The sequence below is a fragment of the Oryctolagus cuniculus genome, chromosome 2, assembly GCF_051225735.1.
Source record: "Oryctolagus cuniculus isolate XC-2025 breed Fujian yellow rabbit chromosome 2, ASM5122573v1, whole genome shotgun sequence".
NCBI classification, from domain to species: Eukaryota; Metazoa; Chordata; class Mammalia; order Lagomorpha; family Leporidae; genus Oryctolagus; species Oryctolagus cuniculus.
In genome coordinates this window covers 66993056-67020812 of record NC_142868.1, presented here as the reverse complement: position 1 = coordinate 67020812, position 27757 = coordinate 66993056, and the positions used below count along the sequence as shown (strand labels likewise).

Sequence of the window (27757 nt, the reverse complement as noted above, 5' to 3'; positions counted from 1 at the left end):
TAAGCAAGCACAACAAAAAAAAAAAAAAAGAAGAAGAAGAAGAAGAAAAGAAAAAGACATACACAGATTAGTCATGACCTTAATCATGGAATATTTACTTCTCTGACAAATAACAGTCAGAATCTCAGTGACTTATTATTGAGTAAAAGAAAATTCTGTGGTTTGAATATGGTTTGTTCTCCTAGAGGCTTGGTCCTCAGTGTGGTGATGCGGAGGTGGTGGAACCTTTCAAGATGGGGCCTAGTGGAAGGTGATTAGATCACTGGGGTGTTTCCTTCAGAAGGGATTCATGTAGTTATCTCAGCCCCCTTAAGAGGGAGTTATAAGAGAGCTTGACCTACTCTTCATTCTCTGGCTTTGATCCCGCTCATCCATGTTCTCACCATGATGCCATTACAATGAAGCCCTCACTAGAAGTTAAGCTAATGGAGCAACCCAGTCTTGATGTTCAGTCTCCAAACCTAGAAGCCAGGAGCCAGCAGCTTCTTCCAGGTCTCCCACGGGAGTGCAAGGGCTCAAAGACTTGAGCCACCTTCTACTGCTTCCCCAGGCCATAGCAGAGAGCTGGAATGGAAGTGGAACAGCTGGGACTCAAACCGGTGCCCATAAGGGATGCTGATACTGCAGGTGGCAGCTTTGCTTGCTACACCACTGTGCCATCGCCAAGAAAGAAAAGTCTTTCATCCTCTGGTTCACTCCCAAAATGGCTGCAATGCAGGAGCCAAGAGCTTCTTACCAGTCTCCCACATGGGTGCTGGGGCCCAAGCACTTGGATCATGGATCATCTTCCACTGCTTTCCCAGGCCATAGCAGAGAGCTGGATGGGAATTTGAACAGTTAGGTCTACACACCCATATGATATGTTGGCACCACAGGTGGTGGCTTTACCATATATACCACAGTGCTGGCCCGCATGCTGTGGTTCTAATGACTCCCTTCTCCAGCATCTCTCACACAGTCCAAGGAGGTTGTGGGCAGTAAACACAACTACATTGCATCTACTCTCTCCATCTCTTCCACTGTCTCAGCATCTCTTAGTAATGACAATCAGAGAAGCAAAAGACCAAGGAAAAGCAGAAGATCCATGTATAACAATTTAGATACAGAGAGCTCTTGTCAAGAGGGGTGAATATTATGTACATACAGTGACATGGGTAACAGACTAATTGCATAGGCAAAAGTAGAAAAAAAGTAAAGGATTGTGATATAGAGCAAGTGTAAGGTTTTCAGAGACAGCTCCTCTCCCAAGGTCAATCCTACTGAGCTGATGAATCATCAGAGTTCAAACTGGTACTCCAACTTTGGTATGATTTGTTACTATTTCCAGTGCCTATTTCACTTCTGCAAGTCTTGGTAGGATTTTAGTTGATGAGAAGTTTATAAGATGTAGCTGTCTTGGCCAGCGCTGTGGCTCACTAGGCTAATCCTCCACCTTGTGGTGCCAGCACACCGGGTTCTAGTCCCGGTTGGGGCACCGGATTCTGTCCTGGTTGCCTCTCTTCCAGGCCAGCTCTCTGCTGTGGCCAGGGAGTACAGTGGAGGATGGCCCAAGTCCTTGGGCCCTGCACCCCATGGGAGACCAGGATAAGTACCTGGCTCCTGCCATTGGATCAGCGCGGTGTGCCGACGGCAGCGCGCTGGCCCCGGCGGCCATTGGAGGGTGAACCAATGGCAAAGGAAGACCTTTCTCTCTGTCTCTCTCTCTCTCACTGTCCACTCTGCCTGTCAAAAAAAAAAAAAAAGTAGCTGTCTGGCTTCCGCCCTTAAGGCATACGGATCTGGCTGAAAAGCCCATGAGAGTATTTCAGGCATGGAAAGCCAAGACACTCTGGGGGAAAAAAAAAAGAAAAAAAAAACTAAATGAAAGATCTCCGCGAGTGAGATCCCAGTGGAAAGAACAGGTCATCAAAGAAGGATGTACCTTTCTCTGAAGGGAGGAGAGAACTTCCACTTTGACCATGGTTTTGTCAAAAATTATCATAGTCAGTGAACTCAGGGGGCTTCCATAGCCTTGGCAGCTCATGACAAGAGCCTAGGGTGATTACTGAGGCCATAAACAAGAGTGTCAATTTGTTAAGTCAACAACAGGAGTCACGGTGCACTTACTCCTCATGTAGGATCTCTGTCCTTAGTGTGCTGTACATTGAGATTTAATGCTATAACTAGTACTCAAACAGTATTTTTCACTTTATGTTTCTGTGTGGGAGCAAACTGTTGAAATCTTTACTTAATGTATGCTAAACTTATCTTCTGTATATAAAGATAAACGAAAATGAATCTTGATGTGAATGGAAGGGGAGAGGGAGTGGGAAAGGGGAGGGTTGCGGGTGGGAAGGACGTTATGGGGGGCAAGCCATTGTAATCCATAAGCTGTACTTTGGAAATTTATATTCATTAAATAAAAGTTTAAAAAAAAAGGAAAAGGGAGGGAAAAGAGGGAGAAATAGAGAGAGAAAAGCATAAGAAGTTGCTAAAACATTTAAAAAATAGGTATTTATGTAAAAGAGGTGGAACATATGATCCAAGTTTTTCTCATCATATGTCTTACATCTTCGAATTACTTTACATTGAATTCTAAAATAAAATTTTTGCTTTATAACAGTTTCAGCTTTATTAATGAAAATGTCAGGGATAGCAAGGAGAGTTCCTCTGATATCCCACAGCCAGTTTCCCCTCTTATTAACATATCTTAAACTAATTAAACAATGAATGAACCAAAATTGGTATGTTATCCTTAAGTAAAGTTTATACTTATTTGGAATTCCTTACTTTTCACCCAATATCTTATTGTGTTCTAATATCCCATCCAGGATACCATATTACCTGCAATTGTTTTGTACACTGTGACAGTTCCTCAGACTTTCTCTAGTTTTTAATGACTTCCGCCATTGTGAGGAATACTTTTCATGTATTTTGTGCAGTGTCATTCAATCGAGGTATGATTGATGGCTCTGTCATGGTTAGATTAGGGTGATTTATTTAAGCAGACTAGGGCGGTTTATTTAGAGTCATTACCCTCGACAGGAGAAATTACCATTGCTGTTGACTTTGATCACTGAGCTAAGGTAGTATTTTGTAGATTTCTTAACTGTACACTCTTTTAACCTCCTCTTCATTCTGTATTTTTGGAAGGAAGACACAAGACGTAGTGCACACTTAAGGAATTGGAGGTTTATGCTGCAACTCATCAAAGACAAAGTAACTACATAAATTATTTGGACTTTTTTTACATGGAAAATTTGCCTCTTATCCTCAGTTCATTTATGCAATCATTTATATCGTGTAAACTCATGGATATTTATTTTCCACTTAGGGCTACCTGGTACTCTTCTTTCTAGAAAAAAAGTAAACATTATGAAACTAAATAAATGGAGGTTTTAGTTTTTAACAGATTCAATAGAGTTCGTAGCTACAATTCTAAGAATATAATGGTATTCCCATTTTCCTTTCCTCCCTCCCTCCCCTTGTTTCCCTCCCACCATCTCTTCCATTTCCCCTCTCTCTCCCTTTCTTTTCTCTCTCTCTTTCCTTTTTTCTTTCTTTCCTTTCCTTCTTTCTATCTTTTTATAGTTTTTGATATAGCACATGTTAAAATTATATTACAGCAAAAAGGTTTCACTAGATAAGAAATTTAACAAGTAAAAAGGAAAACAACCATAGTTTAGTGGGAATTTAGCCAACAGCTATAAATACAAATTTTAATGGAAACATGAATATATCACCCTTATATAGTAAATTTAAAAGTAATCACATATCATTAAACTATAATAGTATGGCATTCTTTTTTTTTTTTTTTGACAGGCAGAGTTAAACAGAGAGACAGAGAGAAAGATCTTCCTTCTGTTGGTTCACCCACCAAATGGCCGCTGCGCCGATCCGAAGCCAGGAGCCAGGTGCTTCCTCCTGGTCTCCCATGTGGATGCAGAGCCCAAGCACTTGGGCCATCCTCCACTGCACTCCCGGGCCACAGCAGAGAGCTGGGCTGGAGAGTGGCAACTGGGACAGAATCCTTCGCCCCAACTGGGACTAGAACCCGGGGTGCCAGCTGGCCTTTCTTTTTCTTTCTTTCTTTCATTTTTTTTTTTTAAGACTTATGTATTTATTTGAAAGACAGAGTTACACAGAGAGAGGAGAGGCAGTGAGAGAGAGAGAAAGAGGTCTTCCATCCGATGGTTGACTCCCCAATTGGCTGCAACAGCTAGAAGTGCACCAATCTAAAGCCAGGAACCAGGAGCTTCTTTCAGGTCTCCCATGCCGGGGCAGGGGCTCAAGGACTTGGGCAATCTTCTACTGTTTTCCAGGCCATAGCAGAAAGCTGGATTGGAAGTGGAGCAGCCGGGACTCAAACCAGTGCCCATATGGGATGCCGGCGCTTCAGGCCAGGGCATTAACCACCTGAGCCACAGTGTTGGCCCCATATCTTTATTTTTTTTATCTGATTGTGGACATCTTGGTTTACTCTAAATTTGGGCTATTTTTTTTTTGATAGGCAGAGTTAGACAGAGACAGAGAGACAGAGAGAAAGGTCATCCTTTTCCGTTGGTTCACCCCAAAAATGGCTGCTGTGGCTGGCGTGCTGCACCGATCTGAAGCCAGGAGCCAGGTGCTTCCTCCTGGTCTCCCATGCAGGTGCAGGGATCAAGCACTTGGGCCATCCTCCACTGCACTCCCTGGCCACAGCAGAGAGCTGGCCTGGAAGAGGGGCAACCGGGACAGAATCCTTCGCCCCAACCGGGACTAGATCCCTGGGTGCTGGTGCCACAGACAGAGGATTAGCCTATTGAGCCGCGGCGCTGGCCAAAATTTGGGCTATTTAAACAGTGCTGCTATGAACATGGTGGTATAGATTTCACTTTGATACAACATTTTCATGTCTTTTGAGTATATATCCAGTAGTGGGATTGCTGGATCATATGGCAAGTCAATTTCTAGTTTTTTAAGAAATCCCCATACTGTTTTCATAATGGCTTACTAATTCCATTCCCATGAACAGTGTATAAATATTTCCCTTTCTCCACATTCTTTTCAGTATTTGTTACTCTCTGTCTTTTGGATTTTAGCCATTCTGAGATGGTGAAGTGATATCTCATTGTGGTTTTGATTTGCATTTTCCTGACGGCTAGTGATGTTGAGCATTTACTCATATATTTGTTGGCCATTTGTATTTCTTCTTTTGAGAACTGTCTATTGAGGTCCTTTGTTCATTTCTTACCTGGATTTGTTGGTTTTTATTGAGTTTTTTAAGTTACTGATATATTCTGGATAGTAATTCTTCGTTGGATAGGTAGCTTGCAAATATTTTTCCTATTCTGTTGCATATTTCTTCATGGTATTGATCATTTCCTTTGCTGTACAGAAGCTTGTGAGTTTGATAAAACTCCATTTGTTCCGTTTTGCATTTGTCACCTGCTCATCGGGAGTCTTGTCCAAGAAGTCATCCCCTACACCAATGTCGTGGAGTGTTTCCCCTACAGTTTCTTCCAGCAGCATCATAGTCTTAGGTCTTAAATTTAAGTCTTTGATCCATGTTGAGTTAATTTTTGTATACGGTGACAGGTAGTATCTACTTCCATTCTTCTATACATATGTGTGTATGTGTACAAACACCTGGTTTTCCCAGCACCATTTGTTGAAGAGATTATCCTTACTCCATTTTATGGTCTGAGCACTTTTGTCCAAATTCAGTTGGCTGCATGTATGTGGATTAATTTCTGGGCTCTGTGTTCTGTTCCATGGATCTATGTCAGTTTTTATGCTAGTACCATGCCATTTTAATTATTAGAGCTTGGTAGTAAGCTTTGAAGTCAGGTATTTTGATAACTCCAAGTTTGATTTTTCTTGCTCATGATCATCTTGGTTACTCTGGGTTGTTTGTGATTCCATATGAATTTTGGGTTGTTTTTTCTAATTCTGTAAAAATGTCATTAGTATTGTTGATGGGGATTGCATCGAATATATCTAGATTGCTTTAGGTAGTATAGACATTTTAATGATACTGATTCTAAATGGAAGTTTTTCTAATTTGTAATTAAATTATAATGCATTAATAAGTATCAGTACATAAAGACCTAAAAATCAAGTTTTTCCAGTAGTTAAATTCAAAAAAAATATTATGTTCACAAGCACACACACAAAAAACCTTTTCAAGTAACATAACGATACATAAGGAGATAAAAGCACTAACCAAGCAACTTTTTAAAATTATTTTTAAACCAATGAACTTTTAAGCATTGTACTTGGACATACATCTTTATTCTAAAGACAAGGAGATCTATAAACTGAACTTTACTCTGCTTGGTAGGAGTACATCTCTCAGTAGTAGGTATGTAGCAATTCTGAAAATAATTCCTGTGGATTGCCTGATTGAGTAAATGAGGAAAGACAGTGAATATGCCTGAAGCCAGGATTTTCACTTTTGGAGAAGGAAGATGAAACATTAAATATAGCAAGGTTAGAAATAAAAGAACTGGTAGAATTGGATTGGAATTCTCCAAGGTTTTCCAGTAAAAGAAAAAGTATTAAATGATCCAGGGACATTTTATGGTTCTACAAAGTAAAGAAATACTTATAGTAGAATAATGATAATAATAGTAATATTCAAAAGTACATTCAGGCTAGCCTGAAGGGACTCCTCATGTCCAACTCAGGAAGTAAAATATCAAAATAAATAATGCTACCAATGGATCACAAGCCATTGCCTATAAGAAGAAACCTTGTGCCTATACTACTAATAAACAAATGAATGAATAAATTGGGCAGAATAGAAAATTCACATTATTTTCTGAAGGATCTTTTATTTTTAAGAGATTTATTTATTTACTTGAAAGTCAGAGTTACACAGAGAGAGAAGGAGAGGCAGAGAGAGAGGTCTTTCTGCTTCCCAGGCCATAGTAGAGAGCTGGATTGGAAGTGGAGCAGCCAGGTCTTGAACCAGCATCCGTGTGGATGGCTTTTCCCGATACACGACAGTGCCAGCCCCTGAAGGATCTTGTAACAGTTTAATACTACTGCTTGTAATAGGTTAGAGTGCCTGTTTTGCTATATATTTGACAATGGTGAATACTATAATTTTGTTTTTGTCCTTTAGTGCATTGTTTGATTACTATTATAAACTGAACATTTTTTATCCAAATATACAGGATACTTCAAAAAGTTCACAGAAAAGTGGAATAGATAAGTAAGTTTATTTTGATGCATACATTTTTTAAATCTCTATACATAATTTTTTCATTGCACATTTTTCGTGAAAGTTTAAATATTATGTATGCATGTGTCTGTGTAATTTTTGTCATTGATAATTATGTTACTTCTGTGAAAGTATGTTTTGGTGGTGTTCTCAATTTCTATTGCAATATTAGGAATTTTTCCTTGTGGCCAGAGCCGTGGCGCACTAGGTTAATCCTCCAACTGCGGCACCGGCGTCCCATATAGGCGCCGGTTCTAGTCCCAGTTGTTCCTCTTTCAATCCAGCTCTCTGCTGTGGCCTGGGAAGGCAGTGGAGGATGGCCCAGGTGCTGGGGCCCCTGCACCTGCGTGGGAGACCAGGAAGAAGCTCCTGGCTCCTGGCTCCTGGCTTCTGGCTTCGGATTGGTACAGCTCCGGCCATTGTGGCCATTTGGGGAATGAACCAATGGAAGGAAGACCTTTCTCTCTGTCTCTCCCTCTCACTGTTTGTAATTTACCTGTCAAATAATTTTTAAAAAATCTTTTAAAAAGAATTTTTCCTCACTGTTTTGAATGATATATATTATATATATGTCCAGAGATATAGATCTAAAACTAAAGATGGAAGCAGAATAAAGAGATAAGGATAGAGGAACTAGACATGAAAGGAGGGAAGTGGGGGAGTGTGAGGTGATGGTACATACCCATATGATTTAGTATAGTACAGATATCAGATCATTTTAAGATTCCTGAGCAAAGAATTTTTTTTGGCTGATTTCCGTCACATTCCCTTCATGGCAACATGTTACTGTAGATTACAATGAATATGTATTCTCTTATCCTGAAGAACCTTATATATTCTATTTAGACAGAGACTCTTTCAAGTTCATACATACTTTATTATTTTAACTTTTCTTTCTTTTTTTTAAAGATTTATTTATTTATTTGAACTTCAGAGTTACAGAGAGGCAGAGGCAGAGAGAGAGGGAGGGAGAGAGGTCTTCCATCCACTGGTTCACTCCCCAAATGGCAAACCAGAGCTGGGCCAATCTTAAGCCAGGAGCCAGGAGCTTCTTTAGGGTCTCCTCATGGCTGCAGGGGCCCAAGGACTTGTGCCATCTTCTACTGCTTTCCCAGACTATAGCAGAGAGCTGGATTGAATAGGAGCAGGTGGGACACGAACTGGCCCCCATATGGGATGCCAGCACTGCAGGTGCTGGCCCTATTTTAACTTTTCTTTACTACTTGTAGTATAATCTATTTACATAATATTTGAAACATTTGTGACTTTTTCTACAGTATTTACTGCCCTCTGGTGTTTGCAAAGTAAGGATAATAATATATTTTGCTTCCACTTCATTTTCAGCTTATAGGATTTCTTGGCATAGATAAATTGCTTATATAAAATTGAACTGTTTTATATATTACATATTAATATTTAATATTATAATTTAATATTATATTAAATATTAAATATATGTTAAATATTTTCCAATCATTTCAGAAATAAAAAAATGAATTACAGCCCATCAGTTATTTTGGGAGAGTTCCACCATTGAAAAATCTTTTCAATTTCCATCCGGCAAATGAAGAATGAAAATTGCCTAGAAAACATACTTGCCAGGTGAGTCTTTTCCAAAGTCAGACAATGAAATATTCATAGTTATCCTGGGAAGTCCATTTCTTGAAAATGTAGCAAATATTGTGAGAGTTATAGCAGGCAAAAGGAAACAGCAAGAATGAGACAGGAGAAGAAGGCAGGGGATGTTGCTGTGTTTGAGGGTTTTTCATTTTCCCATCTGACACAGATTTATGTTAGTCCTCTGCAGCTTTGGGTCATTCTGCTTCTCTAAAATCAGCTTCAGTTTTCTAATCCATACACTGATATTTAGCTCATTCAGTAGCTTTCAAATCTTTCTGAAGGGGAGAAGGAGGAGGGCACACTTATTCAAGCAAAACATTCCATGGACTTCTAATTATAACACAGGAAAAATCAAAACTGTTCTGGTGAGAGTGTAGCACAGATTCAGGGGTTGGGGTGGGTATTGTTCCTGTCTTTTAACCACCCACCTTGTCTGCCCCTAGTTAACCTGTAGGGCACCCCTGAGTCTTCCCAATTTCATGAGGATCACATTTTGACCAATAATGGCAGCAAAAGGCAAATTCACACAAAGTCCCCTTCCTTGTTAAATACCCTCAAATGCATAAATTCTTTATAAGTTATTTTGAATTTCAAAAGCTACCAAAATTTTACTTGTACTTAACAAATTCTTAATGCTAACTGGATATTATGTTAGTCCTAAGAGTACAAAAATAGACATTTTCATTCGCACATGTACAATACATTATTAATTAAATGATTATCCAAATTAGTATAACCTCATTGAAGTGATACACTTAGTGGAGAAGAGGTAAATGTGACCATGAATGTATGAGATAGGAAGATCTGTGCTAGGCAGAAATATCAGGACAGCCTCCTAAGGAAGGTAGTAAGTGAAGTAGGACCTAAAGGTAAGTTAGGAATTAGTCCTATAGAGAAAAGAAATAGAAGAATTTTATACAAAGCACAGGGAAAGAAGCAGCATGGTATCTTAATTAATATGTCTAAAAATTTAAACAAGGGGTGAAGAGAATTGGGAAAAGTGGGAACCAAGACAACAGAGTTTTTACCCAGGGATTTTGATCTATGTCCTCAGAGAAATGGAAAATTACTAAAGTGTTTTGAGCAGGCTCTTCATGATCAGATGACTGTCTAGAGGATGGTGGATGTATTAAAGTACTTTAAAAGTTTATAGAAAATGGAGTTGAGAGGGGCCGGTGCTGTGGTGCAGCTGGTAAAGCCGCTGCCTGCAGTGCTGGCATCCCATATGGGTGCCGGTTTGTGTCCTGACTGCTCCACTTCCTATAAACTCTTGGCTATGGCCTGGGAAGGCAGTAGAGAATGGCCCAAGTCCTTGGGCCCTCGCACTCGCATGGGAGGCCTGGAGGAAGCTCCCAGCTCTTAGATTCAGATGGGCGCAGCTCTGGCCATTTCGGCCATCTAGGGAGTGAACCAGTGGATGGAAGACCTCACTCTCTCTCTGCCTCCGCTTCTCTGTAACTCTGTCTTTCAATAAAATAAATCTTTTTTAAAAAAGAAAAGAAAATGGAGTAGAGATAAATTTATTTTGGTGCCAAAAATTGAAACCTATGCCCAGTTTTTTCATACTACACATTTTCCATGAACTTTTTGAAGACACTTTGAATTAGTTTGGGATGGATGAGAAGAGATACAGATTCAGATACAATGATGTGTAAAAATAATATAGCTGTAGGCCGGCGCCGCGGCTCACTAGGCTAATCCTCCGCCTAGCGGCGCCGGCACACCGGGTTCCAGTCCTGGTCGGGGCGCCGGATTCTGTCCCGGTTGCCCCTCTTCCAGGCCAGCCCTCTGCTGTGGCCAGGGAGTGCAGTGGAGGATGGCCCAGGTGCTTGGGCCCTGCACCCCATGGGAGACCAGGAAAAGCACCTGGCTCCTGGCTCCTGCCATCGGATCAGCGCGGTGCACCGGCCACAGTGTGCCGGCCGCGGCGGCCATTGGAGGGTGAACCAATGGCAAAGGAAGACCTTTCTCTCTGTCTCTCTCTCTCACTGTCCACTCTGCCTGTCAAAAAAATAAATAAATAAATAAAATAAAATAATATAGCTGTTATCTTATGGAGAGACCATGGCGTCATAGACTGGCGTATGTCAATGGAGATAACATAGATTTAAGAAATGTATAAGGGGTAAAATTGGTTAATTAGGTGATGGATTAGAAATAGGGTGCATGGGAAAAGGAAATATCAAGGGTAATTCTAAATTTCTTCCTTACTCAACTAATGGATGAGACACGGGACAGCACAAGAAGTGCTAAACTTTGATGGAAGAAGAGGAATCACCAGCGTGATTGAGCTATATCATATTTGAATAGTTTTTGCAACAAGTTGTTAAGTCACCTATTTCAGAATCATACTTGAAATAGAGACAATATATTTCAGCTATGTTTAGGTAACAGTGAAGGCACGGGTATAGATGATGGTTCTACATACAAAGTGTAAAGTGATAGGAGCTGGCATTATGGCACAGTGGTTTGAGCTTGAGACAATGGCACATTATGGCACAGTGCTTGAGACAATGGCATCTCATATCAGAGTGCCAGTATAAGTTCCAGCTGCTGTACTTCTGCTTCAGCTGCCTGCTAATGTGCCAGGCAAAGCAGTAAAAAATGGCCCAAGTACTTGAGGCCCTACCACCCATTTGGGAGAGCCAAATGGTGTTTCAGACTCCTGGCTTCAACCTGGCCCAGCCCTGGCCTAACCATTTGAACAGTGAACCAGCAGATAGAAGATCACTTTCTCTCTCCAAATCTCTCTGTTGTTCTGCCTTTCAAATAAAAAAATAGGGCCGGCGCCGCGGCTCACTAGGCTAATCCTCCGCCTAGCGGCGCCGGCACACCGGGTTCTAGTCCTGGTCGGGGCGCCGGATTCTGTCCCGGTTGCCCCTCTTCCAGGCCAGCCCTCTGCTGTGGCCTGGGAGTGCAGTGGAGGATGGCCCAGGTGCTTGGGCCCTGCACCCCATGGGAGACCAGGAAAAAGCACCTGGCTCCTGGCTCCTGCCATCGGATCAGCGCGGTGCGCCGGCCGCAGTGCGCCGGCCGCGGTGGCCATTGGAGGGTGAACCAACGGCAAAGGAAGACCTTTCTCTCTGTCTCTCTCTCTCACTGTCCACACTGCCTGTCAAAAATAAATAAATAAATAAAATAAAATAAAAAAATAAATCTTTTACAAAATGGGAAGTGACAGTATAATAGAATCTTGAACATTTTAGGGGCTTCAACATTAAATAGCAAGTAAAGAAAGAAAAGGGTTCAAAGTATGCAGCCAGAATGAATGAATGGAAAACAGTATTATATCTTACTAGCTGGGGAAGAAAGTGTTTTAAGAAGGAGTTAAACAGTGCTGAGAACTGAAGTAAAATAAGGAATAAAATTATCACTTGGATTTAGCAACAGGAAGTTTTCTGTTTGTTTTTGTTTGTAAAGATTTATTTATTTGTTTGAAAGGCAGAGTTACCAAGAGGCAGAGGCAGAGAGAGAAGGATGTCTTCCATCTGCAGGTTCACTTCGCAGACGTCCACAATGGCCAGAGCTGGGCCAATCCAGGAGCTTCTTCCAGGTCTCCCACATGGGTGCAGGGGTCCAAGGACTTGGGCCATCTTCTACTGCTTTCCCAGGTCATAGCAGAGAGCTGGATCTGAGTGGAGCAGCCAGGACTAGAACTTGTGCCCACATGGGATACTGGCACAGCAGGCTTCAGCTTTACCTGCTATGCCACATGGGTGATCTTCATGAGAACTGGTTCAGTACAATGATAGTGGCAAAACTCCAGACTAGAGTGATTTGAGGAGTGAGTTACAGTTGATTGGAATATTTCTTTGGAGTTTGGCCTTAAATGAGAGGGGAGAGAGTCTGCTAACTGGTTCATGGTGTAGTATTGAGGAAAGGGTTCTTATTTTTTGGGTATGTTCAAAAAGCGGTGGAAGAATCCATAAAGATGAGGTAAAGAGAAAGAGGAGTAATCAACAACGTGCTCTTCCAGAGAAGAGTAAAGACGGAAGCATATAAGGAAACACTGCCCTGAGATAGGAGGAAGGGACTGTACTTTTACTTTCAACAGGTAGAAACATTGTTGGATTAGTTGTATACATATGGTAAATTTGAATGTTTGTTGACACAAAAAGTGGTATTCGTATGTATGTATACAGGTATATGCAATCCATGTATTTTCTCTGTAAATGGTTATATTATCTACATAATTTGTTTAAAGATTTATTTTATTTATTTGAAAGGGAGAGAGAGAGAGAGAGAATCTTCCATCCTCTGGTTCACTCCCCATGTGACTGCATTGGTGGGGGCTGGGTCAGGAGTCTGGAACTACATGTAGGTGCAGGGGCCCAAGGACCTGAGCCATCTTCCAACTGCTTTTCTAGGTGTGTTAACAGGGAGCTGGATCAGAAGTGGAGGAGCCTGGACTTGAACCAGTTCTCTGCTATGGGATGCTGGTTTTGCAGCCTGAGTCTTAACCCACTGCTGACCCCTCATCTACTTAATTTTAAAGAGGAAATAGAGGAGCTGACATTGTGGTATAGAAGGCTAAGCCTCCACCTGCGGTCCCTGCATCTCATATGGGTGCCAGTTTGTATTCTAGCTGATCCTCTTCTGATCCAGCTCTCTGCTTATGGCCTGAGAAAGCAGTTGGAAGATAGCCCAAGTATTGGGGGCCCTGCACCCATGTGGGAGACCTGGAAGAAGCTCTTGGCTTCTGGTTTTGGATTGGCCCAGCCCCCATCATTTTGGCTATTTGGGGAGTGAACCAGCAGATGGAAGCCCTTTCTCTCTGTCTTTCCCTCTGTCTGTCACTCTACCTCTCAAATAAATAAATGAAATTTGTAAGAAATAAAATAAAACGCTAAGCCACTTTTTTTTTTAAAAAAAAGAAGAAATAAAAAATTAAGACTTGCATTTATAGTAGTAAGTCAAAATAATTTTTAAAAAAATAGAAAAATGAGCTGACCAGACAAAGATGGACAAAGATGGAATTTCAGCATGGAAACTTTAGAAGTATGAACTCTCCAACTCTACACCCTACCCTTGACTTACTGAGCCAGAAACTGGGGGTGGCGCCAGGCGTGAGACCACTGCTCTAAACAGTGTTCCAGCTTTCTTTCTTTTTTTTTTTAACTGTGATTCACACAATGATGTTTTGCATCGCAGTTAGTACGCAGGTGCACATGAAACAAATCGGAAAGTTTATGAAAATATCCTATCCAGTGCAATCTTATATTTTCTGTTCCCTTGAATTTCCCTTTGAAGAAAATGCTAGGGTGAAAATCCTAAAGGGTGTTGGAGAGCCGATGAGATTTGGACATGGACTGTAGGTTGGATGATCACATTGCAAATGTGAAATATCTAGATTTTGGAAATCTGCTATGACTGTGCACGTGCATGCCCTCTCAGGGAAGCCATATGAAGTACTTCAGTTAGGAGTGCTTACCTTGCACAGGCAGAGGAAGCAAAAGAGACGGTGAAGGCAACTGATGAACCTGGGTACAGGGGAGACAGTTTGAAATCATGTCAAATAAAGTACCTGAAGAATATTGGTTCAGACACACTAATCTGATACTGGCCTCCACAAAGGAGTCTTTGAAAACTGCAAGGCGTATTTTAAAGTCAGGAACTAGTACTGGATTCTACTAAAGTATCTCTAATACCCCATGCAGTGCCTCAGCTGTGGAGGGTGCTCAGTGCTTGTTCACTGACTGCTGATGTTAATATAGGTTTTTCTTGCCACTGTTGTTTTCAGTTGTTAGTCTAGTCACTGTTGTTGCATTTGCTTCCTTTTCACTTCTAGAAGATCCGCACCTTAATCTGTTTTACGGTGTGCCCAAGGTCACTGGAGAGTGTTATGGGGTGGGAAGAAGGTAGGCTGTGGATTTGAACCGATGGGGTTTTCCTGCAGGCTCCTCTCCTGCCTGGCTGCCTGTTGCTCTGTGCCCGTGCAGAGCTGTCACATGGCTCCCCTCTACTTCATAGGATTGTTAAGCTGTGTGATCCTGGGCCAGGCGCAGATGGAATGGGTGTGAGGAGTCTCATCCATGTTGGTATCCGTCCCCTTGGCTCAGCTCTGTGGAGAGTCAGTCTTTCCTGACAGATCCGGGCGCAGGGGCCAGCGTGACAGCAGGATTAGAAGTTTTCCATGATCTTGAGGGACCGAGGTGGTCACTTTATATGTATTGGTGATATAATTTGACTGGTATGTTTACAGGGTCTGGGTTCTGCTTCTTCGTCATAACTTCAGTTCCATTACATGCACACTATTAGTACAGCTACTGAGCAGTGTAATTTGGGAAGACAATACTTGGAAAGAGTCAGGTTATGGTATTTTCTCTGGTTGCTTTAAATATTTCCTAACTTTTATTTTTTCCTGTTTCAGTGCAGTATATTCAAAGAACACTTTAAGAAGAACACATCCCATGAAAGAAGTAAGTTCTCACTTTAGCCTTTAATGTGGTTTTTCTCACAGTTGACTATAAAAGTAACCTTTGGTGAGGACCTTAGAGTTTTCTGTATTTCACGTGATAAGCTCTGTTTTAGGGTAGTAAAAAAAAAAAGTTTATTCCTTTTCTTCTCACTTTTTCCACTGTTAGAAAAGAACCTTTGTTAACATTTTAGAAACATTTCTTTTTTTCCAAGCCTAGATTTGTTTCATTTAGATAATTAGCACTGTGTAAAAATTGTACAGCTTTCTGAATTTTGCCACTCCTCCCAGCCATTTCTCCGTGTTACTCTCAATGGCTTGTGATTTCATGAGGTTCCATGTTGTCTACGTTACAGTTTTATTTTTCTTCAGGAGAGTCTTAGAATACCTGTATGTAATGGCAGGTACATTTCTTTAATGCTCTTGATAGCTAATTCCAAATTATTTTCCAACGGCCTGTCGCGTGGCATTGGAATTTCACATGAAGTCCAGGTGGTCGGGCAGTTGCGAGTGCGTTTGTTCTCTGTTCTGCCTCTGGCATCCTCCGGAACCCCAGCCTCCAGAGCCTTACCCGTATATTGAACTGTACACAGGCTCTCCTTCAGCCAGGACTGTCAGCCCCTGTGCTCCCAGAGCTGTGCACATCCAGGTGGCAGGCATATTTCTGGGGAGACAGCCCACCGTTCTCTTTAGGGATCTAGGCAAGCTATGGCCTGGGGGCCTAAACCAGCCTACTACCTCTTTGTACACAAGCCTGGGAACAAGGATGATTTTTAATAGCCAAAATAAACAAAAAAGGATATGTTGTGTGCCATGAAGATGATGTGAAATGCAGAGGTCTGCATCTCTGAGTAGAGTTGTGTTGGAAGCCGGCCCTGTATAGGATTTTATAGGATTCCGTTAGCTATTTGAGGTCTCCTGTGTTTCTATATGAATTTTAGCATTTTTTTTTTGTATCTGAGAAGAATGTCCTTGGCATTTTGGTTGGTATTGCATTGAATCTATAAACTGCTTTTGCTAGTGTGGACAATTTGATGACACTGATTCTTCCAACCATGAACATGGAAGATTTTTCCTTAATTTTTTTTCTTTTTTGTGGCTTCTGTTTCTTTAATGTTTTGTAATTTTCATTGTAGAGATCTTTGCCATTCTTTGTTAAATTTATTCCAAGGTATTTGATTTTTTTTGATTGAACTTAGAAGTTCTTTCTTAGCTATGGCATTGTCTATGTAGACAAAGGCTATTGATTTTTGTGTGTTGATTTTATATCCTGCCACTTTACCAAACTCTTCTATCATTTCCAGTAGTTTCTTAGTGGAGTCTTCCAGATCCCCTATATATAGAATCATGTCATCTGTAAACAGGGATAGTTTGACTTCCCCCTTTTCAATTTGTATCCCTTTGATTTCTTTTTTTTACCTAATGACTGTGGCTGAAACTTCCAGGGTGATATTGAATAGCAATAATGAGGGTGGGTATCCTTGTCTGGTTCTGGATCTCTGTGGGAATGCTTCCAACTTTCCCCCATTCACTATGAAGCTGGTCTTGGGTTTTTCATACATTGCCTTGAGGAATATTTCTTCTATATACAATTTGCTTAGAGTTTTCATCATGAAAGGGTGTTAAACTTTATCAGATGCTCTCTATGTATCTATGGAGATAATCATATGGTTTTGGTTCTTCAATTTGTTAATGTGCTGTATCACATTGATTTGTGAATGTTGAACCATCCCACTTGGTCTAAGTGAATGATCTTTCTGATGTTGGATTTGATTGGATAATATTTTATTGAGGATTTTTGCATCTATATTCATCAGAGAAACGGGTCTGTAGTTCTCTTTCTCTGTTGTATCTTTTCCAGGTTTAGGATTTAAGGTGATGCTGGCTTCATAGAAAGGATTTAGGAGGATTCTGTCCCTTTTAATTGTTTTTGAATAGCTTCAGAAGAATTGGAGTTAGTACTTCTTTAAATGTCTGGTAGAATTCAGCAGTGATGCCATTGGGTTCTGGGCTTTTCTTTGCTGGGAGACTTATTATTAATTCAATTTCTGTCTTGGTTATTGTTTTGTTTAGGTTTTCTATGTCTTCATGGCTCAATATAGGTAAGTTGTATGTGTCCAAGAATCTATCCATTCCTGTAGGTTTCCCATTTTGTTGGCATACAGCTATTTGTAGTAGTTTCTGATGATTGTTTTTATTTCTGTGGTATCTATTCCATATCCTTTTTCATATCAATTTCATTGATTTAGGTTTCCTTTTTTTTGTTGTTGTTGTTGGTTAGTTGGGCCAATGTGAGTTTTATTTTTTCAAAAAGCCAGCTTCTCTTTTCTCTGATCTTTTGAATTTTTTGGTTTCAATTTTTTTGTTCTCTAATTTTAATTATTTCTTTTCTTGTACTGTTTTTGAGTTTGGTTTGTTATTGTTTTTCTACCTCATTGAAATACATTGATAGCTCACTTATTTGGTATCTTTCCAATTCTTGATATAGGCACCAATTGCTATATACATTCCTCTTAACACTGCTTTTGCCCTATCCCATAAGTTTTGCTATGTTGTATTTTCATCTTTATTTGTTTCCAGAAATTTTTAAATTTCTTTTCTGATTTCTTCAGTGACCCACTGTTCATTCAGGAGCATATTGTTCAGTCTCCATGTGTTGCATATGTTCTAGAGATTCCTGAGTTGCTGATTTCCAGCTTCATTCCATTGTAGTCAGAGAAGATGCATGATATGATTTTGATTTTTTTATTTGCTTTGACTTGCTTTATGGCCTAGCATGTGGTCTACCCTAGAGAAGGTTCCATGCACTGGTGAGAAGAATGTGCATTCTGCATTTGTAGGATGAAAAGTTCTGTAGTTATCTGTTTGGTCCATTTGGTCTATAGTGTTAACTCTACTGTTTGCTTGCAGATATTCTGTTTGCTTGATCTGTCCATTGCTGAAAGTAGGATTTTTTTAAAAAAGATTTATTTATTTATTTATTCGAAAGAGTTACACAGAGAGAGTAGAGGCAGAGAGAGAGAGAGAAAGTGAGAGAGGGGTCTTCCATCTGATAGTCCACTCCCCAATTGGCCACAATGGCCAGAGGTGCATTGATCCGGAGCCAGGAGCTAACTCCAGGTCTCCCATGCGGGAGTAGGGGCCCAAAGACTTGGACAATCTTCTCCTGCTTTCCCAGGCCATAACAGAGAGCTGGATTGGAAGTGGTGCAGCCAGGTCTTGAACTGGCACCCATATGGGTGCCAGCGCTTCAGACCAGGGTGTTAACCCATTGCGCCACAGGGCTGCCCTTAAAGTGGGATATTCAAGTCCCCGCTACTACAGTGTTTGAGTCTATGTCTCTCTCTAGATTCATTAACATTTCTTTGAAATAGTGGGTGACCTGCAATTAGGTGCATAAACATTTATAATAGCCTCATCTTCCTGTTGAGTTGAACCCTTAATCATTACATAGTGCCTTCTTTGTCTCTTTTAACAGTTTTTGTGTGAACATCTATTTTGTCTGATATTGGGCTACACCAGCTCTTTCTTTGGTTTCTGATATCATGGAATATCTTTTTTTCATCCTTTGACTTTCAGTCTGCATGTGTCTTTGTTGGTGAGATGTGTTTCTTGTAGGCAGCAGATAGATGGGTTTTGTTTTTTAATCCATTCAGCCAGTCTGTGCCTTTTTACTAGAGAGTTGAGGCCATTTACATTCAAGTTGACTATTGATAAGTAAGGACTTGGCCCTGCCATTCCCCCATAAACATTCCTATTGTTTACTTTGGATTTCCTTTGTACTTTTACTGGGAGATTGTCCGCCCTCATCTTCTTTCATAGTGATGACCATGTTTCTGTGTGTAGTGCATCCTTAAGTACCTTTTGTAATGCTGGACGAGTACTGACAAACTCAATCTCTGTTGTGGAAGGTCTTTATTTCACCTTCATTTGTAAATGAGAGCTTTGCAGAGTCCAGTATTCCAGGTTGACAGTTTTTTTCTCTTAGGACTTGGAATGTATCTCATTTCTGATGAGAATTCAGCTGTGAGTCTAATTGGAGAGCCTCTGAAAGTAACCTGGCATTTCTCTCATGCACATTTTAGAATCTTTTATGCTTTACTGTGGAGAGTTTGACTACAACGTTTTGTGGCGAAGATCTTTTCTGATTGTGTCTATTAGGAGTTCTAAGTGCTTCCTTTTTGGACATCCCTTTCTTTATGTAATTATTTCACTAAAATGGCCTGCAAATCCATTCCATCTTTCCACCCTTTCAAGAACTCCTAAGACCTGTATGTTGGGTCATTTGTTAGTATCCCATAAATTCCAATGGTGTTTTTCAGTTTTCCAATTTCTCCCCCCCCCCCTTTTTTTTTGTCCATAAAATTTTCAAAGGTTTGTTTTCTAACTTGGATATTCTCTCTTCTGCCTTACCAAGTCTGTTCTTATGGCTATCCATAGTACTTTTATTGGTTCTACTGAATCCTTCATTTCCAATAATTCCTTTTCACTTCTCTGTAAAATTTCAGTTTCATGGGAAAAAGTCTCTTTCATGCCATGTACAGGTTTCTTTAGTTAATGAATTTGCTTCTGATTACTTCTAGGTAATCCTGTGATTAGTTTTTTAATTCCATTTCTGGTGTTTTGTCAGTCTCTTCATCTTCACATTCTGGTATTGAAATGTTGTGTTCTTTTGGGGGTGTCACATTGTCCTTATCCTTGTTTCTTGAATTTCTGCATTTATTATTAGGTATTTGTGGTGATAGTTGTTGGGTTTTTTTGTTTGTTTTGGCCCTGTGATGGCTTTTATCTTTGAACTATGCCTCTGCTGTTTCAGTAATAACCCGAGTGTGTGCTATTAGTGATCAGGGAGCTCTGTTCAGTGCTCCGGGTGAGGGATGTGTCCAAGGTGACACCCAAGTTAGGTTTGGTAAATTTTTTTTTTTATCAGAGGGGAAGCTTGTTCAGCTATGTTGGTATATTCTCATGCTCCCTTCCTCTCTAAGGAGACCAGCGCCTGGGCAATAGCCCCAGTGGGTACAACTCTCATCCATGCTGCCATGAGAACAACTCAAAGTATCCCTGCAGTCCTCGGGGTGGACATGGATCCTGTAGCAGTGACCCTCACCAGGGAATCAGGGACCTCCAGCATGTGGAGCCACCACAGTGACTGCCCAGAGACCCAGCCACACCCTGCGCCCTCCGATGCAGCCAGTGTTTTCACAGTCATAGCACATGAGGCTCCCACAGTCACGGGCACCCAGCCCCCTGTCAGTTATCCCACCCAGACTCGGGAATTTCCTCTCGGCAGGTTGCTGGGCACATGGACCCCAGTGGGCACAGCTGTTATGTGTGTCCAAAATGCTGCCTGCCCTCTCAGCTCGTTATAGGACAGGACACTGGTGCCGGCAGGTCAGGGAGAAACAGAAACCCTGTTCACTGTCCCCCCTCCAGGCTCCAATCCAGACTCATACCAGACTCTTCCCACAGCCTTCTTGCCAGTGGCTTGGCCTGCAGCAGTCTGGTGTCTCCTCACTCCAAAGCTGGTGCTGAGGCTCTTGGTCGCTGGGGTCCTGAGTTGTGTGCATCCACACCCTCCACGTAGATGCACAGTGTCCCTCTAATGGTTTCTTCTGCCTTTTTCTCCCTAACTGTGCCCTGAGGTTGCAGCCTCTCACCTTTATTTTTCTTAACCATCTTCATCTAGACTAGAGCAGTAAGCTGCCTTCCTATTCTGCCCTCTTGAAAACACTATCAGCATTTATGTTGTATAACTGTATGACAATCCATCTCCAGAATTTTCTCATCTATCCTAACTGAAACCCTGTACCACAATTCCCCCTTCTCCCTTTGTCCCAGCCCTTGGTAACTCCCATTCTACTTTCTTTCTCTATGAATTGGACTGCTTTAACACCTGTTATAAGAGGTATCATAGAATATTTGCCCTTTTGTAGCCAGTTTATTTAATGTAATGTCTTTACGGTTTATCCCTCCTGTAACATATGTCAGCATTTCCTTTTTATAGCTGAATAATATTCCATCCTATGTATGTACCACATTTATCCATTCGTCTGTTGATGGATGTTGGTTTGCTTCCACCTGTTGACTGTTGTGAATAATGCTGTAATTTACAAGGTTGCGCAATTTCTCTCTTCTGGAACCTGCTTTCACTTCTTTAGGAACATAGCCAGAAGTGGAGTGGCTGGTTCATACAGGAGTGCTGTGTTTGTATTCAGAACATGCTGTGCTGTCTTGTGCAGTGACTGCAGCATTTCAAATTCCCACCAGCAGTGCACAGGGTCCCAACTGCTGCTCATCCTCACCTACACTTACTTTGTTTTTTATACTAAGAGATACAACATAATAGCTTAATGTGGTTTTGATTTGCATTTCCTAAATGACTAGTAGTTATTAGGCATCTTCTTAATGTTCCTATTGGTCAGTTGAACATCCTTTTTGAAGAACTGTCTATTCAAACTCTGCCTGTTTTTCAATTGGGTTTTATTACGTTGTAAACATTCAGTTGGAATGGTTCCACTTGGAGATTTGGGATCTGTCTGTTGTTTTGTTGTTATTCACAGCAGCAGGGTAAATAACTCCTTTCCTGGTGAAGAGAGTAGAGAGTCCATTGCTAGTTTCACTCTTGTGCAGCTGATCAGTAACGGTGCCTGTGCCAGCCCTGGGGCTCAGGCACTGTCAGCTTCCTTGGAGTCAGAGGCTGCAGGCTCACTGCTGTCCCCCTGGGCCAAGTGCTCCCTGCCACGGGGGCGGGGACTGGCGCTCTGCCTGTGACTCCGCTAAGCACCTGCGTCTCTGCTGCTGTCCGAGTCACTGTCACTGCACCACAGGCTCATCGTGCTCGTCAGAGTTGGCATCGTCCTCTAGATCGGCATCGCAGCCAGAGATCATCTGCTTGTCCCAGGAGGCCTGGGCTCTCCTGCTCGCCACTGCCACTCTTGTCACTCGCCTCGTCCCTGTCACCCCTCTCCTGTTCACTCTCGCTGCCTGAGCATGCGTCTTCACTGCCGCTGCCCTTCTCACCCTCATCTGTCAGGTAGCAGAGAGGTGCCAGTCACGATTCCCGTCCCGCTCCTGGGGCCCCAGCGCTGGCCTGACCTGCCTGACCTGAGCCCCCAGCCTCGTTCTCTCCTGCCTCCATCTCTCCTCTTTCCCCTCCTCGGGTTCCTGGTTTTCCGCCTGGGCTTTGCATGCCTGCTGGAAGCAGCAAAACTGGAGGGGGCGGGGGAAGGCAAGTGCTGTATTAGGCTCTGTCCTTCCCCTCACCTACCACTCTCCCCTGGCCGGCAGAGCCTTGCTACCTGGGCTTCCAGCTCAGGTAGTCACACCCCGTGTTTGAGGACCACAGGCAGGACCTTGGAGCCTGACTGCACCCCAGCCTTGCAGCACTTCCCGAGGCAGACCCTGGAGTGGGCGTGAGATGGGGGCATGGAGGAATGTTGCCCTCCTCAGTGAGGACGCAAGTTGGACGAGGTTCCCTTTCCATGTGTGGCCCAGCACAGACCAGAATAAACATGTATTGTAGAAGGGAGACTATCTCAAGGGATTGGGGGAGGGGTGGGGAAGATGGTCAGTTTGTCTTGCCCCATGCTATGTCTGTCTGTCTACATATTTGTACACATACACACATATCTTCAGAAGGTAGTGGGAAACAAAAGATTAACTTGGCACAAAAAATTGAAATATGTACATAATTTTTTAAAAGATTTTATTTATTTGAAAGTCAGGGTTACACAGAGGAGAGGCACCGAGAGGTCTTCCATCTGGTGGTTCACTCCTCAGATGGCTGTGACGGACAGAGCTGCACCGATCTGAAGCCAGGAGCCAGGAGCTTCTTCTGGGTCTCTCACACAGGTGCAGGGGCCCAAGGACTTGGGCCATCTTCCAGTGCTTTCCCAGGCCATAGCAGAGAGCTGGTCGAAAGTGGAGCAGCCGGGTCTTGAACCGGCGCCCATAAGGGATGCCGGCATGTCAGGCCAGGACATTAACCCGCTGCGCAACAGTGCTGCCCCTGGACATATTTTATAAAATGTTTCCTGTGAGCTTTCTGAATATTCTGCTTATGCATAGATTTTTCATTGCTCCAAAATAAACATTTTAATCCTCCCCCCCAAAAAATAACTTATGCAATTGACAGTTCATTATTTAAGCACCTGTATGTCTGGAAAATTTTGCTTGCATTTGCACTGGTGTGCTAAAATTTGAGCCTGAAGAAATAGTAGTTTGAGTCTTACCAGGACCCCCTCCCCCTGCAGCACTTCTGGCCACCTCACTGCCCTGCCAAGTTCATTACCACCATAAGCCCAGCCTAGTGCACCGAGGTCTCCTGTACTCCCCTTTCCTGGGCAGCCAGAGCATCCTCCCTCCTCCAAGCATCTCCTTTCTATGCCTTTCTACCAGGACAAGTTCTTTGGTCATCTTCTTCAATCGAGGTGACTTTTTATGCCATTCAAAGGCTCTAGCAACCCAGAGTGAAAGAGAGGAAGGGGAGTGATATGGAAAAGCATTTGGGAGTGGCCTGTAGGACTGATTTTGGTTTTGTTAACCATTTAAACACAGACGGTGTAGTACTCCAGTATCAGGGAATGGACACTGCCCACATAGACCACTGAAGTTGTACATTTTTGGTCTTGTATAGATCCTCCCCTACACAGCACTGCTATATATGCTGATGAAGAAGAACTCTCCCAACACTGTGGGTCATCTGTCCCTTCAACTCCTCCAGGAAAAGCAACGAAAGAAAGGTAGGGTTACGTCAAGCTATTGTTGGTTCACGCTCTGAGATTTCTGGGAAGTTCTTCAAGTTAGAAGCTAATAAAACCCAAGTTTTGACATTTATTTTGAGAATGTGAACATTAAAAACTAATTTCTCTATAATTGGCATTACCTATAATAATTTTTGTAATTAACATAATTGACACCTGAATGACCCAGAATACCTGCCTGTAGTGGTCTCGTTTGTTTTCTTCTGCTGTAGTAATAGGAATATTTTTCCCCCTTCTAGTAATAGAATGGTTTTAGCTGGACACATGGCTGTCAGAATTCTAAACATACTGTCTCCGTGCTGTTGCAGCTGAGATGTGTGTGTGTGTGATTAGATTCTAGCTAAAATGGAGTCTCACTTCTGAAAGTATCTTTGTGGGGAGGATTGTGCTCTTCTGTTTTCCATCCTTCTTCCTCCTGGTTAGAATGGGATGTGGTGGTGAAGACCGAGCAACCATGTTGGGCCGTGAGGCGGTGTACTGAGAGAGCAATGGATACAAGGCACCTGGGTCTCCTGATAACGGGACTACTACACCAGCCCTAAATTATTCTGGAGTTTGGCCAAGAAGGAAAGACAAGTGTCTTATCCGAGCCATTTTGGGAATATATTTTTTACAATGTGCAGCCATCCTAATTCTCTCTCGTAAACTTGGTAAAGAGAGTTTTATCCTTATCCTAAGAGCAGTTGGAGGGTTTTAAGTAGGGGATGACATGGTAGGATCTACATTTAAAAATTACCAGCCTCGCTGCTGTCTGGCAAGTGGATTTGAGAGAGACAAGAATGGCATAGGGAGCCCAGTTTGGATGCTGTAGACTCAGGTCATCACGGCAGAGGTGGAGAGAAGTGGATGGACTTGAGAAGTAGGAGGCAAATGAGCAAGACTTAGTGATGTGCTGACTTCGCAGCACGGGACGAGTTGCTACCGGTGGTAACTCCTGAATTCCTTGCCTGCTTGAATGGATTGATGATGGTGCCATTGACTAAGATACGGGCTGCTGGGACATGGAGTTGTGTGGGCAGATCATCAGTTTGACATGGAGATGTCAGAGACCCTGTGTATTTGAGTCTGGAACTCAGAGCACAGGGCTGAGCTTAAGTTAGACGTTCTTTGCACGCGGATGGTATGAAGCTAACCTGAGAGGAGGCAAGGGCCTGGGACTAACCCATAAGAGGCCATGGCATCTACTGCCTGAGTAGAGAAGGAAGTTGTAGAGGAGAGAGGGGGAAAGTGGCTGGAAAAGAGAGAGGAGAACCAGGGCAGTGTTTATTCACAGAATTGTGTGTGTGTGAGTGAGGTGGGGGGAGGGAAATGGGAGAGAGGAGGGAGGGAGAGAAATTAAGTAAGGAGGGTCAAATGCAGCTGAGAAGCACGTGAGGCGAGGCCTGAGCACGAGCGTTCTTTGCATTTAACCAGAGACTGTTCTCGGTAACCTTGGTTTTGGTGTCATGTCAAGTCCCAACAAGAGACATCATTTGGGTAAGTAATGCAGGTAAACAGAAAAGGAAGTTGGGGCAGCAGGGACGCACCCACTACAGAGAGGCCAACAGCATTTCTCAGAAACCAGGTATGAAACCCAGGTCCTCAGGTGTGGAATTTGGGCATAGTCATCATTAGCCTAAACGCCCACCTGAGGCCTCAGTTTTAAAGTGAGTGCATTTGTGGTTGATGTTACGTGTTTGATGGATTGTATTGAATGAAAAGATGAAAATTCTCACCTTCCATCAGAAGTCAGGGTTACTTTTAGGGCGAAAGAGGAGATTCCCTGTTGGATCACCAGAGTTGAGTCTAGTGGATTAGCTTTTGGTACAGAGGACGGCCCTGGTAACCTGGAGGAAGGCGCAGTTCTCGGACATGACCAAACTGCAGCAGCCCTGGAGCGCTGCCGTCTGCCCGCCTGGGACAAACCAATGTGGCTGGGTCTGGGAGGCGGCCAATGAAACTAGGAAGGCGACCGGCCTGCCCGTGACAAACTGGCTAGCCCCAGAGTAAACTGAGCGGTGCTCGTGTCGGGGGAGCAGCTCGTAGAACCGTGTGCGAATGTGTGCAAGATACTGATGGCTTGTTCTTTCCTACAGCTTGAGCACTTCTGCAAGTGAAGCAAGTGAAAGCGCGTCTGTAAAACTGAGAGCCACAAAGGTACGTGCGCCTGTTCTTCAGACTCCGACAGGCATTTCACACTCCAGTTGACTGTGGAGAGTGTTCTGTGGCGGCAGTTTTCATAAAGCGCTATGTTCCAGAGGATGTTTTTGGGCTAAAAGTGAGTTTTTAAAACCTGAAGTGCTTTTCGTTAAGGCACGGTGCAGACGCCTCTGCCAGTTTTCAGAGCGGTGGCGCGCCGTGTTGGGGCTGGGGCCTCAGCGGCAGAGGGGATGGTGGGGAGTGTTGACGTGGAGCTCTGGCTTGTAGATTTCCTGTTCTGTCCACTGCTCAGCTGCCATCTCCCTGGGCTATAGAAGCTCGCTCCGCAGCGTGGCGCCATTGCCGCCAGGAGGGTGAGCGGTCGTGTTTTCCAGACCCGTGACGCTGTTTGCTTCTCGCAGCCAGGAAGAAGATGTAAGCCCCTTAGCGATGGCTCTGACAGCTCGGGAGAAAGTGAGATACGAAGAAAAGTTCAGTCACCAGAGAGAATCGGTGCGCGACGGTGTGACACTGTTCCGGCCGGGGCGCCGTCGGGGCTTCCCGAGAGACGGCCGCGGTCAGAGAGGCCCGAGGCGGGAGGCGGCCGTGGCAGCGGTGCACCTGCGGACGGAGGGACCCCGGCCGTGGTGAGGCCGCCCCGTGGGATAGAAAAGGTTTACTGGAAAATGGTGTATTTTCTTTACTTCCTTCTGTTCTTTCAAACGATGAATGTTACATTCTTCTGTTGATAAACATGTTTTAGGAAATCTAGAAGAGAACATCAAACTCCCCTCCGCTTCTGCAGCCCCAAACTAGCCTCGGGGATCCTCAGCCCTACGGCTGGGCATTTCTCACCCTCGGTGGGCTCCCGCACTGGTCATGAAGTACCCCACAGTGCCTTTCTAACAGACACAAACAGGGGCCGCCAATGTGGCACAGCAGGTCAAAGCCCCAGTCTGCAGCCCGGGCATCCCATACGGACGCCAGCTCAGGTCCCGGCTGCGCCACTTCCGAGCCAGCTCCCTGCTGTTGTGCCTGGGAAAGCAGCAGAAGATGGCCCAGCTGTTGGCCCCTGCACTGATATGGGAGGAAGCTCCTGGCTCAGCTCTGGCCCTTGCAGCCATCTGGGGAGTGAACTGGTGGGTGGAAGACCTCTCTCTCTCCCTACCTCTGTCTGTAACTCTTTCAAATAAAGAAATATTTTTTAAAACATGCAAAACATTCTGTCCACGGATATGCCGCAGTTTAATTACTCTTATTAATGAATAACTGTACTTAGACAGTTTTTAAGTGCCTTCATGAAGCCTTTTGTAGCTAAATCTTGGTGTGCACCCCTGATCATTTCCTTAAAAAAAATTCTGATAAAATTCCTCAGAATTTGTTCTAAGATCCTTGACATATTTTGGTCAAGTTGTTAATATGTCACTGTACTCACTTGGTTTAACATTTTGAATAAATAATTCATGTCATGTTTGGAAAAATGTTACAGAATAGTAAAATGTTCCTGCTACCCCATTTTCCACTCTCCACCTTCCCACTCACTAAATGTACACATAGGTAATTAGTTTCTTACATATTCTTCCAGAATTTCCTTCTGCATGTACGAGGAAATATCAATATATTTTCTTATTTCTTTTTCATTTATTTCAGAGAGTT

At 43.0% G+C, this 27757-nt stretch overlaps 1 protein-coding gene across 13 annotated transcripts in view; it reads left to right on the top strand.

Moving 5' to 3' along the window:
* The window catches only part of LOC149127787 (centromere protein U-like), a 133193-nt gene that overhangs the window by 77726 nt on the left and 27710 nt on the right, over nucleotides 1-27757 (top strand). For 4 of the 13 annotated variants that reach the window (XM_089325568.1, XM_089325567.1, XM_089325565.1 and 1 more), the window contains exons 4-6: nucleotides 23857-23962; nucleotides 26059-26119; nucleotides 26524-26748. In XM_089325568.1, the coding sequence (XP_089181694.1) occupies nucleotides 23857-23962; nucleotides 26059-26119; nucleotides 26524-26748 (392 nt within the window). Of the gene's footprint in view, nucleotides 1-8668; nucleotides 8789-15176; nucleotides 15226-23856; nucleotides 23963-26058; nucleotides 26120-26523; nucleotides 26776-27757 lie in introns of all 13 variants that reach the window. The other 9 variants (XM_089325564.1, XM_089325566.1, XM_089325569.1 and 6 more) reach the window with 4 other exon arrangements.